General features: G+C 34.9%; 1 protein-coding gene across 4 annotated transcripts in view; it reads left to right on the forward strand.

Annotated features, from left to right (window-relative positions):
• Positions 1-17,032, forward strand: part of ARHGEF12 (Rho guanine nucleotide exchange factor 12) — a 147,258-nt gene that overhangs the window by 69,642 nt on the left and 60,584 nt on the right. For 3 of the 4 annotated variants that reach the window (XM_038005085.2, XM_038005087.2, XM_038005088.2), the window contains exons 3-6: positions 859-944; positions 2,509-2,565; positions 13,924-14,022; positions 14,977-15,026. In XM_038005085.2, the coding sequence (XP_037861013.1) occupies positions 859-944; positions 2,509-2,565; positions 13,924-14,022; positions 14,977-15,026 (292 nt within the window). The remainder of the gene's footprint in view (positions 1-858; positions 945-2,508; positions 2,566-13,923; positions 14,023-14,976; positions 15,027-17,032) is intronic. The other variant, XM_038005086.2, reaches the window with a different exon arrangement.

Genomic DNA, 17,032 nt, shown 5'->3' on the forward strand with positions numbered 1-17,032 from the left:
AAAAATTCCAAAATGTTCGAATATATCTGTGCCTGTATCCATGTCTATATATTTATTCATTTCCAGGTATTAAATGCCTCTTCCTCAGTGTTTTTGCTTTCAGCATTTCTTCTGTTATCTTAATTATCATAAATATAAAATGTAGGTAGTATGTCATTCCTAATTTTTATATTTTATCATTTTTAGTGTCAGCATAGTCCAGGATCCAATGCTAACCTTGGCATTTCAGTGAATATGTGTATGTGTACATGTGTGTTATTGTTATGGTCTTGTCACCCAATCATTATCTGATCAGTGTAATTGGCTAAGCCATAGAAAAAATAATAATAATAATAATGTCATTTATGCTTAAAGTGGTTGGCTAAGACTTCTGTGGCTAGAACTACCTAGGCAGGCTTAAAATGAGGCTTGCCTAAGGCTTGCTTTTTAAATTTTAAACCGTTCTCATGCATGCTGTATTTATGCAGTGATTTTGAACTTGACATTTCATATGTAGAGTTGGAGAATGCGTTTAATTCCTTTTAGGCACTGTGTCTGTTTTTTTTTTTGTCTGTTAAATGGAAATGATAGTATTGACCTGTGAAAACCATACAAAAAAATGTAAGCAGTTACTTCTAAGAATAAAAGAGACTTTAATGCTGAATACTATTTTTAATTATCTTAAGCACTTTTTGTAATCAAGTAAATAGACTGTGTATCACCAAAACTTATTGAAAAATGTAATTAGAGAGGCTTATGGTGCTGTGTAAAGTAAACTGATTTCCTGGTTTCTCTTGTAAGATCCACTTTTGGAATTTTAAATTTTTTATTCTAATGATTTTCTTGCACTAAGCATTTGATTACTTTGCTTTAATTTAGGCATGGAAGTATTTTGAACCGAGAGTCACCAACAGATAAGAAGCAGAAAGTTGAACGCATTGCATCACATGATTTTGACCCCACAGGTAAAACACTATTCATTCTTTCAAAGAATATTGAGAGTAGTGAAGTTCAGAATAATAGAGCTTAAGCCACCCGAAACACTCAGAATTAGTTGTTTGATCTGTTTTAGGACTCTCACATTCCTCCAATTATATCATAATAACACCTTTGCATTTAGCAGGAATGCAAGCATTTTTAACTTCCAACACTGTACATTCCACTACAGAAGTATCATTGTAGAGTATATTATATCTTTAAATAGTGATAGTAATAGAAATGATTATATAATAATTGGAGATTTGGTCAGATCAAGGACTCAGTATTAAGTTGAATCTTGGTATAAGCAGTGGTATGTCATAAAACCAAGGCTCTAGCAACTCTACACTTCTGTAGTCATCTAAAAATTCAGTTGTGATTATGGTGAATTGGAGTTTTAGATAAATCAGTTTCACAAATTAATGATTGTCTCATTTTAGAGTAAACAAATGAATAGAAATTCCTTTCTCTTCAGTTAAAAAGTATTCTGAACTTAAAGAACTGTCTTTCAACCTAAGCAATGTCGTCTTTCTTAGGGTTGTCACGTTAACAGACTTTCAGATTGATCTCCTTGTATAACATAGAGGCTTTTTCCTTTTGCCTTCTCCTTGTAAACTTACTCAGTAGTTGATTCATAGAAAGTGCTTGGTAATCTTGCTTTTGTCATTTGAAACTGACATATATTTTTTGTGCACATACTATTTTATTCAGTTTCATGTCCCTTTGACAAGAGACGAAGTAAATCCCGCAATCTCAGATACATAAAAATAATGTTTCTATTTTTAGGTATTTTTACTTAGAAATATAATTTTAAATATAGAGAATAGTATGTTTTATGTATCTAAGACATTTCATACTTTATTAGTATAAACTCCTTTATTTTGAAAAAATATTATAAGTATTATCTAGGAAGCACATAGCTAATCATTTTCTGCATTTCGGGGAGTAGGTAAAATGAAATTCCAGTCATCAATTTAGGAGGCTTTGGTGGTGGGAATATGTATTATGTCACTTATAGATCTCCATGAAGAGAGAATTTTCCATTCTGATGCCTAATTTTGTAGTCATGGGGCTCAGAGGCTTTCATTTACATGATTAGGTATTGTCTTGCCAATAAGGTCAAAAATTTCTGCCCTATGTTCACAAAAATATAATCTTGTTAGGTTTGTTTTGTATCTATGTCTGTGCTGTGCCCATCTCCAAAGACAGATTTAAGCAGAGATGTATGCAGTGCTTCATAATGAGATCATTATAGCTTTTAGTGCTTTTGTCATCTCTACAATTATCAGGTGATATATTTTGTATACTATTCATGTGTTGTTTTGTTTGAACATATTTTTATTGCACTGTCTTTTCTTCGATAAATCTTTAAAATATGTCATTACCTGTACTGTTTGTGACTATTCTAAGTGCTGTCATCTGTTATATTCATACTTTGTGTTTGCACGATTTAACTTGATCATGATTCATTCTTTTTTCCCCATGAATTTTTCCCCTTACATTGTCTCCATATTTTCTATATCTCTCTCCTTTTCTCCCGCTCTTGTGCAGATAGCTCCTCCAAGAAGACAAAGTCTAGTTCAGAGGAGAGTAGATCCGAGATATATGGTAAGCTAATGTAGCTAATTCAGACTTGCCCTTTGGAGCTTGCTTCATGGTGTTCCTTTTCTGTTCTTTTTTTTCTTTCTTTCTTTTTTTAAAAATAACTGCAGCCTTTCTTGTGTCTGCTGTGCATGGCATGATCTACTGCAGGGAAAGGGAGCCTGGGGTTTTTAACGTGGCTGTGATGTGGAAGCTTAAGGTTGCTAGAAACTAACATTGTAGATTAAGAGTAGGCCACATTGCCCATCTTCTCCCGTCTTGTTTATGGTAGGAAGGTGATTATCTCTAATATGTTTGGGTCAGGTTCCTCCAAATAACATGAATGGGCTTTGAATTCTTGTCATCATCTTCCCACGTCTCATTTGCAGAGTTTGGATTATGAAGAATTTGAGGAATTAAGTCTTTTCCTCTAAGTATAATACTGGCGTAATTTAGATGTATTAGCAGTTCTTTGGAATTTTTATTTCATTTTTTGTTTGTTTAGTTTTAATTGCCTTGTCATGTGGAAAAGTCATTCTTGTATAATTTATCCACGATGGCAAAAATACGTAAGTATTTTATTTTCATAGCTTGAAGAATTTATGCCTTTGAGAAATTTCTCTGAAGCTTAATCGGAATGGGAAAATTTCAAAATGGTACCTTTTAAAAATAATCTTAATGAAGAGCAAGTTTAACCTGAGTGGTCAACTTTTGCAGCAGATGATTGAAATGCTAATATTTATAGACTGTGTCCTGTCTTCCAAAGATACAATAAACCACATTTGTGAAGTTCATACCTATTTTTCCTTTTCCTTTGCAGTTTTACCTGCCCTCTTTCCTTCTTTTGGGATCTGATTAGGGTTTTGTTTTGGGGTTTTTTGGTTTTTTGGTTTTTGAGAAAAGTGAATAGGAGAGGAATTACCTGGAGCTAAGACTTTAAAAATAATTCTGAAAGACTGATAAATTATTTCTTTTTTTAGGAAGATTCCAAATTTGCCCTCAAAGGGAAATCAGGTCATCTTTAATAGAGCCACAAGTCTATAGAGTAGAAGCTCTCCCAGGTGTAGATGTTTCCTAGCTTGATATATAGGAGAGGAAAAAAATACAGGAATTACCCTCCCCCTTTTAAGACATTTGACAGTTCACATCTGCTGGCACTTGAGTCCATAATAACAGATACTTTTTAGTATTATGAAAGCTCAGTATTTGGTTCTAAACCAGTTAATGCTGCTATGTTAAGACATATACACATGGTTCTTTACTTGGGTTTTTGTGACCAGTGTTTTTTCTGTGTATAGCTTTTACAGTAGTTCAGCAGTAAATGTATACTATGCCTTGTGGCACGTCAAGTTTACGCTTTTTCTTCCTTCCAGAGTATTTTGGCTACTGATAAGTAAGAAATACCTAATTTCTCGAGACTCTATCTTTCTGTTCTGTATAAAGAGCTTTCTATAGTTTATCCTCTCCTTAGGAACATGAACTTTATAGCTCTGTTCTTTTTCAGTAGCCTTTGCAGTGTTCTATTTCATCTTCCTCTCCATTTTCCTATATCTGCGATGTGTATTTAAAAGTTTGTTGTGTGCTTTGGATGAAGACTAACAATTTAGGAAGCTCTGACTAGAAATATTATACTAATATTTTTCTTAACAGTGATAGAAATATTAATACTAGTTCAGACATGCCATTGGCTTGGTAGTGATAGAAACATTTTAAGTGGTAATCGAGAAGTAAGGTGTGGCTTCTCTGTGTGTGTATTTTTTGAGAACCCTTGAAATACCTTTTTTGGAAGGAACTGAGTCTACAAGTCCTCAAAAAGCACTCGTTGGAGGGATGAGTTGATTAGAACAGAATTAGTATACTAACATAAATCTCTTTGACATTACAAATATTTTATAACCTGTGTGTATAGACTTCTTTAGATTACATACAGTTAACATAGATGAAAAAGTCTCTCTGGGAATTCAGAAAAGCTTGAAACTACTGAGTAGAATCATAGCAACTGGTGACATTCTACGTCAGTGTAGAGTCTTACTATAAGCCCACTTCAAACTTTCGAAATTATACATTGTTTTCTCTTGGGGTAAAAATTCATTAGCTGGGTACTTAACAAAAATGCTAGTTACTCACATATTATTTATTTTAAACTTTCTTGGCTTTTTTTTTTTTTTTTTTTTTTTTTTTTGAGACAGGATCTCGCTGTGTGGCCCAGGATGGAGTATAATGGCATGATCATGGCTCACTGCAGCCTCAACCTCCTGGGCTTAAGTGATCCTCCTACCTAAGCCTCCAAAGTAGCTGGGACTACATGTGCACACCACCGCACCCAGCTGTTTTGTTTGTTTGTTTTTTTAATAGAGATGAGGTTGTTGAAGGAATGATTTGCCAGGGGGGGAAAAAAAAAGAAAGAAATAGTAGAGACAAAGTCTTGCCATGTTGCCCAGGCTGGTCTCTGTCTCCAGAGCTCAAGCAGTCCTCCCACCTTGACTTGCCAAAATGCTGGGATTACAGGCATGAGCCACTGCACCTGGCTTCTTAGGCATTTTTAGAGCTACTTTGTGAAATAGATTTACTTTGTACATCTTAAAAGGAAACCAAGTGTTTGCTTTGTATTGACTTTTTTTGTTACATTTCTGCCCAGTGCGGTCAGTCGGTTATTTATTCCATTTCCCCTTATTTTTCCCTTTCTAGCTGTTAGAGTCTGTTAAATGTGTATGGATGTGTTTTCTGATCTACAATTTTAATAATACTTAATTTTAATAATACTTTTGTGGGTTACTGTAGGAAATGAGAGATTCAGCAAGTGAATTCTGAGTTAGACCGTAGCTGCTGCTTAACTGCTGTCATGGTGTCATGAACAGATTCCTGCTGACAGTATTCGGTGCAAGAAAATAAGTTATTTCTTTTCAAAGCTGTCTTAGTGTGCTCAGGCCACTGTAACAAAATACTATAGACTGTGTGGTTTAAGCAATAGAAACTTATTTTCTCACAGTTCTGGAGGTTAGAAGATCAAGATCAGGATGTCAGTGTGGTCAGGTCAGAGGATTCCCTTGCTGGCTTGCAGATGGCTGCCTTCTTGCTGTTTGTCTCACGTGGCCTTTCCTCCATTTGTGCCAAAACGCCCTTTCTTTGGTTTCTATGATATTACATCAACCTGGTTCTTTACTCTTTGTAATTATTTTGTCTCTCTTTATTTGATTGTTTTTTCTCTCTTGTCTTATACATGTAGGCATGACCCAAGTTTCTGTCCCCAATCTTTCTTCCAGTCTCCAGTCTAAGTGTCCCATAAATTCAGAGTGACCGAACTGGAGTTCATCATTGTTCTCTACAGCTGGGAATCAATCTTCCTCTTGATTTCCCTAATTCTTTTAATGACACTGTCATTCTTCCATTCACCTAGTCTTACATTTCCTTAAAGTTATATTTGACTTCTCCATTTTCCCTTTTCCCCTGTGGTCAGCTATGTGCCAGGTCCCCTTGATTCTACCATCATAATATTTTTCATCCTTCACTCTTTGGTTTCAACCCCACTGCCTTGTCCATCATTTTATTAGACTATTTTAATAGATTCATAACTTACTTTTGTTTCAGTTTCACATTGATTCATTAACTTTTCTCCATTCTATATTCTGCCTTGACTTGTCAGATTAATATTACTAAAGTAAGAATTTGGTCATTCACTTGCTAAGAAAGTACAGGTAGTTGTTAAGATAATGCCACAATTTGTTTCCAATTTATTCTACTCTGATTCTCCTTCAGAGTTTCATTTTCCAAATATGTGTTGGCATTCTTCCTTTCCACATGCCATTTCTTTTTTTTTTTTTTTTTTTTTTTTTTTTGAGACGGAGTCTCGCTCTGTCGCCCAGGCTGGAGTGCAGTGGCCGGATCTCAGCTCACTGCAAGCTCCGCCTCCTGGGTTCACGCCATTCTCCTGCCTCAGCCTCCCGAGTAGCTGGGACTACAGGCGCCCGCCACATCGCCCGGCTAGTTTTTTGTATTTTTTAGTAGAGACGGGGTTTCACCGTGTTAGCCAGGATGGTCTCGATCTCCTGACCTCGTGATCCACCCGTCTCAGCCTCCCAAAGTGCTGGGATTACAGGCTTGAGCCACCGCGCCCAGCCAGCACATGCCATTTCTGTTGTCTTGAATGATTTACCTCCTATAACTTAGAATCCTACTCATCTTTCAAGGCTTAATTCAAGTACTGCCTTTTCCTAGGATTGCCCAGCTACTTTTGTTGTTTCTGAATGTTGACATCTTGTTTTATATTTAATTACTTGTATTTATGTTTATCTTTACATCTCCCATAATGCTGAACACATTGGAGGCCCTCATTAAGTGAGTTTTGAATAAATGATCGTTGAGATTGACATAGGAAGTATTTTAGTAGAGAAAATTGATAGAATAAGATCTTGACTCATCCTAATTGAATCTTTCTTTCCTTCTGAAAAACTTTAAGATAGAAGAAAATGTAACTTAGAGACATTTTTCTGGTAGTGGTCTGAAAGAATGAAATCAGCATACTTGGAATGTAAGGCTCCTCTTGCTGGCAAGATTGTGCATTTAGAATCAAGAAGTTTCTTAATCAAAGGATTATCTGAGGTCTTACTCATAAAACATGTATGTCTGGCACCAGTTTAAAATGAGCTGTTTTTATGAGGTTGCACATGGCCCTTCTCCACTCCCTTCCCTGAAGCTAATTCTTAAGAGGTGAAACTTAGAGAAGTTTGGTCATGAAATAAAATAAAAGGTGAGGAAAGACTAATGTGCTTTCACTAAAGTCAATGTAATATGGAAGATTTAACAGGTTATCTTACATGTTTAACACTCCATTTTCATTAATATGCTCCATACTCTGTTTTCATTGTAGGAGTTATGGCCTTCTTTCAGGAATAGTTATAGAATGAAACTTCATTTTTTTTTTCACTTTCAAAATATGATCATTGGTAATTATCTATTAAGAAGGAAGCAGTCTTTTTATATTGGTTTTAAATGCCACATTGTTATAACAGAAAAAATATGTCTTTCGTTATGATAAGGAAATAAAACTTAGAAAAGGATAGTATTTATGTAAATTTGATATAACATCTTTACTTCACTGATGAGATGAAGCATGATATCAGGTTTATCAGCTTCTAGGCAAAATATGATTTCTAAGAGACAGGAAATAAACATTTTTTTGTAACTAGAGGAGTTATTTTGGGGTAGATGGAAAATCAAATTATTATAGTTGGAATTTTGCCAGGGCAGAAGGTTAATTAGTGTTCTTATAGAAATGTTTCTCTACTTTGCATAGTCTTCAAGGCTATGATTTTTTTTCTAATTAGAAAGTGTTTGAGTATGTTTATTTAAAATTTCCTTCATGTATAAAATTCAAATTTATTTAATAACTATTTAGTGAGCACCCATTATATGCCAGGCACTATACTAAGGGATAGAGATACAAAGATATAAGTGACTGTACCTGCTTTGTGGTTGCTCACAGTCTAGTACAAAAGAATTGCAATACATTTTGATAAGGGCAATGATAGAGGTATGCACTCATTTACCATTACTCTATATGCACTAAAAAAAACAGCTGTGAAGAAATACTCATATGGCACCAAGAACAGTGGGACCGAAGAAGTATTACTAGGACTAAGTCTTTTGTTTTTTTGAAAAACGTGTTTATTATTACTGTTATTTTTTTGTAGAGAAGAGGTCTTGCTCTGTTGCCCAGGCTGCACTCAAACTCCTGGCCTCAACCAGTCCTCTTGCCTTGGCCTCCCAAAACATTGGAATTACAGGTGTGATCCACTGTGCCTTCCTGTTAGGATTACGTTTGAAGGAAGTTTAAGTTTCACTAGTTTTACTTTTTGAACACTCTGCCTGTGTCTATGCAAAGTGCTAGCATATAGCACATATCAGAGTAATTAGGTGGCCTTAGAAAACTCATATTCACAGATATATACATTTGTATGGTAGTTATGGTTAATAATCTTTATACCAGACGAGAAAGGATTTAGCAACAAAACAAAACCATGGACTATATGAGTTGTAAAAATCGGAAAAAGTAAAAATGATGAAAGCTGGTTTTTGGGATTTTTTTAAATAAAATTTGAAGATTGCTATTTTGGAGTTATGAGTTTACTTTTATCTTTGACTTTCTCTGTAACATACACGGCCTATTATCTGTACCATTCTTTGATTCTTAAACATTTTCATTTTTTTCTCCATTTGTTTTCAGTATTGTCCTGCCAGGATTTTATGTTCTTTGAGAACAAAGACTCCAAGTAATTTTGGGTTCTTCACAGCACCTATGGACTGCAGTGTTAAATAACTAGCATGGACAGATGCTCAATGCAAATTTGCTAAAACAAACAAAAGAAGTAGGATTTTTGTGTGTGTATGTCAAAAAGGATATTTCAAAGATAGGATAATTTAGCCAGTAGTGGTGATTTTAGTTTTACAGAGGGTGGAATTTATCCCTCTGTGGTGGGTTAAAACAGCTTCTGGTCAGAAACAGAATATTTCTCTGAAGAAAAAGGGAAAACATTTCATTTGATTTTGAATGAGAGGGAACATAATAGATTTGAGCGTTTGAAGGACTGGATTTCTGAATTTTGAGTGGTAGGATGGCTTCGTTTTCAGTTAATTATTACCACAAATCTAAATTTATGCAGATACCACACATAGACAAGACAGAACAGTATTGTTAATTTGTATTTTATAGATTTTGAATTGACTGTATGTGTAAGGTATGTTTTCTTTTTATATTGGTCTACTGATTTAAAGTACATGTTGAAGTACATCAGTCTCACATTAGCAGGTAAATATAAAATAATAAATGTGGCTAATATAGTGGATTTGGGGAGAAGAAAAAATTGAATAGGATGTGTGCATAGTTCTTTTTCCTTTTCCTCTTTATTCTTTGTCCCTCATCTTCTCCTTTAGCTGTAATTAAGAGGGAAGGTTATCAGACTGAGACTGTTATGAATTGGAGAAAACAGATTTGCTGTATTCTGAAGTAATACTAATAGATTTTTCTTGATTCTTATTAATCTGTTAGGACTCTAGGCATATTTATAAAATTGACTGTGCATGGTGCTGTTTTTTTCTCTCTGATGACCTCCCTTTCTGAGTTTCCTTTCATCTCTAGACTCGTCTACTTGTCTGAATTTCATTAATTCATAAGCAATTTTTCTAAGTTTCCTTCTGTCCCAGAATATATGCAAGGTTCTGAGATAAGGTTGTGATCAAGATACAGCCCCCACACCTTTGGAGCATAAAATCTAATGAAAGAATAAAAACAAATACAAATCAGTGTGAGTAAGGGTGATACAATAGGAGTATACAGAGGGTGCAGTGGGAGTCTGTAAGAGGGACACCTAACTTCAGTCTACATATTTAGGAAAAGCTTGTAAGAAGACTGATTCCTTTCTTAAGGATGTCCGGCTGTCTCTCATCTTCTAAAGCTAACTACAACAAGAAGCTCTGCCCCTTTAAATTTCCCTTCTCCCTTCCTTACCCATCCAAAACTACTATCCTTGTTTGCTAAAAAACAAAACTTAGACATAAATCATAATTGATCCTCTTTTTTTTTTTTTTGAGATGGAGTCTCAAAAAAATTCTCACTGTTGTCAGTGATCTCAGCTCACTGCATCCTCTGCCTCCTGGATTCAAGCGATTCTCCTGCCTCAGCCTCCTGAGTAGCCTGGAACTACAGGTGCACACCACCACGCACAGCTAGTTTTTGTATTTTTAGTAGAGACAGGGTTTCACTATGTTGGCCAGGGTGGTCTCGATCTCTTGACCTTGTGATCCGCCCACCTCAGCCTCCCATACACGCCCAGCCAGAATTGATCCTCTTAAGGATCATTTGCATTAATTGATAGGAGTTTATTAACATAAAAGTACTTATAATTGTACTAGTAGCATGGATAGAGGAGAAAATCCAAGGTCAACCTCCCCCCAATCATAATAAAATAATATTTAACATGTGTGAACCCTTAATATTTGTTAGGCATTAAGCTAACTACTTTATATATTTTTTATTCAAGTGAAAGGTACAGACATAGCAAACTCCTTAACTTCAAATACCCTTTTCCCTCATCTTTTATAGGCGCCCTGTTCTCTGCAGGCACCTGAGAAAAGGTCTATTTAAGAAGCCCAGTTTGCTTAGCACTGCAATCACCCATATTAGAAACTTTTAATTCATTAATTTTCAGCTTTTGTGAGGTGGGGTGGGAGAACAGAGAAGCACGAATATTGTATGAAAAAATGTATTCAGTGTTATAATTGCCTTGATTTTTAAAGTCACAATGTCTAATTTATTTTGAAATTTCAAATAACTGTAAGGGAGGTTGTGAAATATTTGTTTCCAAAAGAAAGCATGGATTTTAAAAGATTCCTGTAAAGTGCTGGTTAGTCTAGTAATTTTTTTTTTTTTTTTTTTTTGAGATGGAGTCTCACTCTGTCGCCCAGGCTAGGCTGGAATGCAGTGGTGCTATCTCAGCTCACTGTAACCTCCACCTCCTGGGTTCAAGCAGTTTTCCTGCCTCAGCCTCTCGAGTAGCTGGGATTACAGGCATGCACCACCACGCCAGGCTGATTTTGTTTTAGCATGTTGGTCAGGCTGGTCTCACTCCTGACTTCATTCAGGTGATCCACCTGTCTCAGCCTCCCAAAGTGCTGAGATTACAGGCATGAGCCACCGCGCCTGGCCTGAATCTCTAATTCTATTCATTACACACTAGAAATTTATAAAGAATGCTTTTTTTTTACTTGATTTATGTATTCATATCCTGTTTTATAGTTGTCCTAATTACTTGAAGGAAGTAACACTGAACAGATAAAAAAGGTTGAATTCTGTTATCTTCTGCCCTCATTACAATTTATTGTTTTGTGAGAGTGGTGAATATGTGAATTATTTAGTGTTTAGAAGTCTCTAGAATTTAGGGGTAACACATTTTTAAATGTTGAAAATCAACTTTATTGAGGTAAAATTTACGTAAAATAAGATGCACTAATTGTAAGTGTATGGTTAGAAGATTTTGACAAATGAATATGCATACTCATGTAAACATTATCTTACTTAAGAAACAGAACATGTCCATCACTGCAGAAAGTTCCTTCATTTCTTTTTGCAGTCATTCCCATCCCTCTTCCCTACTTCTCCCTTAGGCTGTTGCTATTCTGCTTTTTGTTGTTTTAGTTTAGGTTTTCCTTTTCTATGTTGGAGTCATGTAGTGTTTACTTTCTTATGTACTGGCTTCTTTTGCTTACCGTGATGTTTTTATGATTCATCTGTGTTTGTTGTATGTATGAGTAGTTCTTTTTTTCCTTCCTAATACATTGTATGGACATATCACAGTTTGTTTATCCATTCATCTGTTGATGGACATTTGAGTTTCTAGTTTTGGGCTCTTATGAATAAAACTGCTGTGAACATTCATGTATGTCTTTCTGTGGACACAAATTGTTTTTTCTCTTGAGAGTAAAATTCATGGATCATGTGTAAATATATGCTTACTTTTATAAGAAATTTCCAAACAGTTTTCCAGAATGTTAGCACATTCCCACCAGCAATGTTATAATGTTGTAAGAGTTCTAGTTGCTCCACCTCTTTGCTACCACTTCTTTTGATTAGCCAGACTAGTTGGTATATAGTGGTATCTCATTGTGGTTTTAATTTATATTTTCCTGACGACTGCAGCTGTTAAGCACCTTTACATGTGCTTATTGGCCATTGGTGTATCTTTGTGATGTGTTTATTTAAGTATTTTGCCCCCTTTAACATTTGTCTTCTATTGTTGGTTGGAGAGTTGCATATAATCTGGATACAAATTCTTTATCAGATGTCTATATTCTGAATATTTTCTCTGTGGCTTGCCTTTTCATTTTCTTATCAGTGTCTTTAGAATAGCAAATGTTTTAAATTTTGTCCAGTTTCCTAGGTTTTTTTTCTTTTATGGTTTATAAACCCACCCTCAGGTCTTTTTTTAATGTTATAAACTATTTTGTTACATGTATTTTATCTGTTTTCTTTTTCTTTCTTTCTTCCTTTTTTTTTTTTTTAATACCCTAAGGTCTTGACGATTTCCTTCTGTGTTACCTTATGAAAAATTTTAGCTTGTGTTTAGGCCCATGATCTGCTTTAATTTTTGTATAGGGCATGAGTTCAAGAGTTAAGGTTTATGTTAAGCTACAGTAGGCTCATGTACTCATGATGTGTCATTATCAGCAAGAATTGATATGTATATACACTGTGTGTATGTATATATATATAATTTGTTATGTGTATATGTTTTCTGTGAGCCATTGTACACACAGTCTATATATATTTTTTATTAACATATCTTTAACATATCATTTGGTTGGTAAATCAGACTTATTTAAAAGATTGTAGCTCTTCGTATAAAAATCTTTAGAAAAAGTTTTTATTTTCTAATCATCATTATCTTTGTGTTGCTTTACCTGTTTTATATATTGACTTCGGTGAAATGCTTAGATCCTGCAAAGCTGAAAATATATGTTGTCTCTGGCTAACACAGAGTTCAAGATATTCAGATCTGGTCTATGATAAAACAGCCCTGGGTACTAATCAGGGTTCTACTCTGGCAGGACATTTCTGTTCCTCTGGCTGGGGCCCTCTTTCTCTCACCTTGTCTCTCAAATGACAGTTTTCATTTGCTGTTTAGAAGAAACACAGATTCTCCTTTAGGAATCAGGTAAGTATATGAAAGAGATGAAGGAACTGGTTGAGCTCATAGATGCTTTATCTTTCCTACTTTTTTCTCCTTTCTGTTTATGTTTTCTATAAGCCAGGGTTTTTCTTCCCCCTGAACTCTTCCTTTCTCTTCCCTTCTTCAGGGAATAACTTCAGGTACTCTGTAAGTACCTCCTTTCTTTTTACTGTTTTCCTGAGTATATTTTCTTGAGAGTAAGACTGGGTTTCTCCAGAATTTGCCTTGAGATGCTCCTAGCCACATGTCCTAAGATAGTTGATTTTTCTTGGGTTAAACACCAATTAGGGTACCAAAAACACAGGGCAGTGGGGGGTGATGGGGGGGAGAATTTTATACTACAGAGAAATAGCATAGATGTGAATGGGCTTTCCTTCTAGCTGTCTCATGTCTAATACTTAATATTTTGCAGTTTTCCATAGCTGTTTTTAATATTGGAGCAATTCTATTATACTTCGCCAGTGAGAAAACAGTATGTGTGACTCTGTGGTGTTCTTGTGTTTGCTTTGTTGATGGGGGTTAGTGTTCTTATTTTACCTTGTGGATTTACATGTGCTATTTTGTGTTTCTCCAGATGGAACAGTTTATTACTAATATATAATTATTGTCTTTTCCTTTTTCTGTTTTCTCTTCCTTCTTTTTTTACGCTGTGGTTCTTGTGCAGGTCTTGTTCAACGTTGCGTAGTCATCCAGAAAGATGACAATGGATTTGGGCTGACGGTCAGTGGAGACAATCCAGTCTTCGTACAGTCTGTCAAAGAAGGCAAGGCATTTCTAAAAACAATTTATCACTCAGTAAACAGAGTAAGAATAGAAAAGCTTAAATAATGGCAATTCCCAAGAATAGAATAATTACATAGATTGCAGGTCATGTGGACTATTGTGCTAGATTCGTCTATATGTCAAATGTATGTCATAGTTATAGGAAGGAATTTACTCTAGTTGATTTTTTTTTTGTACTTGTTAGAAAATCAGTTTTTATATAGTTTTAGAAATCATGTGACTCCTTGGTCATGATACTTTATTGTCCACACAAAAGTTTCTGAAATTTCAGTTTTTCGTGGCACCAGTGGTATTTTGGCAAAGACAGATTAAAGAGATAGCTGTGGCCTCAAAAATACCATTTCTTTTCCCAAAACAACAATGACAATATTTTCTACTGCTGTTACCATATATTGAATACTTTCTTTATGTTGGGTGCTATAATTTTGAGGTAGACAATTTTTTTATCCCCATTTTATAGGTGATATTGAAGCTTAGAGTAAAAAAACCATAAAATCAGTCCAAGGTCACACAACTAGTGAGTGGTAGAAGCAGGATTTGAATGTAAAGTCTGACTTTACAGCCCCTGCCTTTTTTTTTTTTTTTTTTGAGATCAAGTCTCGCTCTGTTGCCAGGCTGGAGTGCAGTGGCACAATCTCGGCTCACTGCAACCTCCGCCTCCCGGGTTCAAGCGATTCTCCTGCCTCAGCCTGCTGAGCAGCTGGGACTACAGGCACGTGCCACCACACCCAGCTAATTTTTGTATTTTTAGTAGAAACGGGGTTTTACCATGTTGGCCAGGATGGTCTCGATCTCTTGACCTCGTGATCTGCCCTTCTCAGCTTCCCAAAGGACAGCCCATGTTTTTAACCACTTTGTTATACTGTTCCTCTGTCAAGAAGATGATCAATAAATGCAAATGAATCACATTTTAAGTAATTAATTTCTCATACAGATGGAGCAGCCATGCGGGCTGGAGTACAGACAGGTGATCGAATCATCAAGGTAAGGAAAAGCCTATTATAGAATTTACGGTAGGATTAAAAAACAACATATATTGGTCATATTCTGCTTTTTTCACTTGGATTTTTATAAAAAGCATCATATTATGTGTGATCTATTGACTATAAAAACTTATTTCATTTGTTTTAAAATTAATATTATCCTTTACTGAAGGACATAATAAAAGGATTGAAAATAATGGAGGAATATATGTTCTTGAGTAGGAGAGTAATTCAATGTTGGAAAGGTCATTTCTCTCCAGATTAGTCTGTTATTAAGCAATTCTCATCAAAGTAAAGTTGAGCATTTCTAATCTGAAACCTGAAATGCTCCCAACTCTGCAACTTTTTGAGTACCAACATGACACCATAAGTGGAAAATTTCACACCTGACCTCATGTGATGGGTCACAGTCAAAAGTTGTTTTCACCAGGTACAGTAGCTTGAGCCTGTATTACTAGCTACCCAGGAGGCTGAGGTGGGAGGATCACTTGAGTGCAGGAGTTGAGACTGCAGTGCACTTTGATCATAACTGAGAATAGCCACAGCACTTCAACCTGGGCAAATAGTGAGACCCTGTCTTTAAAAAACAGTAAATAAAACCAGACCAAAACAAAAATCTTGGTTTCATGCACAAAAGTATTTAAAATGTGTAAAACTACCTTCAGGCTATGTGTATAAGGTATATATGAAACATAAAAGGCTCATATTTAAAGCTGGGTCTCATCCCCAAGATGTATCATTATGTATATACAAATATTCCAAACTTCAAAAAAATCCGAAACACTTCTTCTGGTACCAGGTATTTCAGATAAGCAATACCTGACCTGTATGCAAATAGAATTGTAGTGGTAGATGTCAATTTGATTATTCTACCAGATGAACTTTATAAAGATGTAAGAATCACTAAAGAAAAAAATGTTATATGTATGTGTATGTGTGAGAAGAGATGTATATGACTCTAATCTATATATAGACCTACCAGTGGAACACAACAGAGAGACTAGAAATAGATTTCAGATCACTAGAGAAAGAATGGGTTAGTCAGTAACTATTCTTGAAATAATCGACTAATTTGAGTACTTAAAATCAAATTATTATTACATAGGAAAACATACCTTGAACAATAATTTGGAAGAAATATTTGAAATGTATCAGAGACCAGATATCCTTAATTTTAAAGAACACTTTTAAATTATAAGAAAGGAATAAATATTCTAAAAGAATAATGGGCAAATAATTTTATCAGGCAATTCTCCAAAGTAATTGAAATACATAGCATATTAATGGGGATATGGCCAACCTCACCTATAACAAAGAAGTAGGAATTAAAATGATAGGTGAAAAATACATTTGGCTGTCAGAAAATTTAAAGATTGGTAATACACATTTAGTATAGTTTGGGTATGATAAAATGACTATTCTCATGAGTTTGTTATGAGTATAAATTAGGTAAAACCTGTTTGGATGAAAGTCTGTGAATATGTATCAAAAGCCTTTAAGAAAGTATATAACATGTGACAAGCAGTTTTGCTTTTAGGAACTTATCTGAGGAAATAAGTGTACAAATGTGAAGTCATGTGTACAGAGAAATTTGTATTGGCTTTATTATATAACTGCATAAACTGAGGGACAGAGAAATAAATTATATTTCATTTGCAGCTTTTGAAAAGAGTGGTTTAGGTCAGTGTTTACCTTTATTGAAAGATAGCTGCCGTACAGTGAGAAAAAAGTTTTATTTTTTTTTTCCAGGAAAAAGCCAGTTGTAATGTATAATGTTTATGTGTCTGTTTGGTGTATGTGTACTAGAAAAGTGTCTCCAAAATTAAATGTCATAGCTAACAGTAACTATCTCATGGGGCAGGTTGAGTATACTTGTACTTCTGTTTTTTACACTAATGTATTTGAATTTTAGATAACTTGGATCAGAGAATTAATCAAAAAATTAATGTTAAATCCACATTTGATAGTTTTGCCTTGATTTGTTTGGTTTAATTCAGAATTGGGATA

This window comes from Chlorocebus sabaeus, chromosome 1 (assembly GCF_047675955.1).
Source record: "Chlorocebus sabaeus isolate Y175 chromosome 1, mChlSab1.0.hap1, whole genome shotgun sequence".
Taxonomy (NCBI): Eukaryota; Metazoa; Chordata; class Mammalia; order Primates; family Cercopithecidae; genus Chlorocebus; species Chlorocebus sabaeus.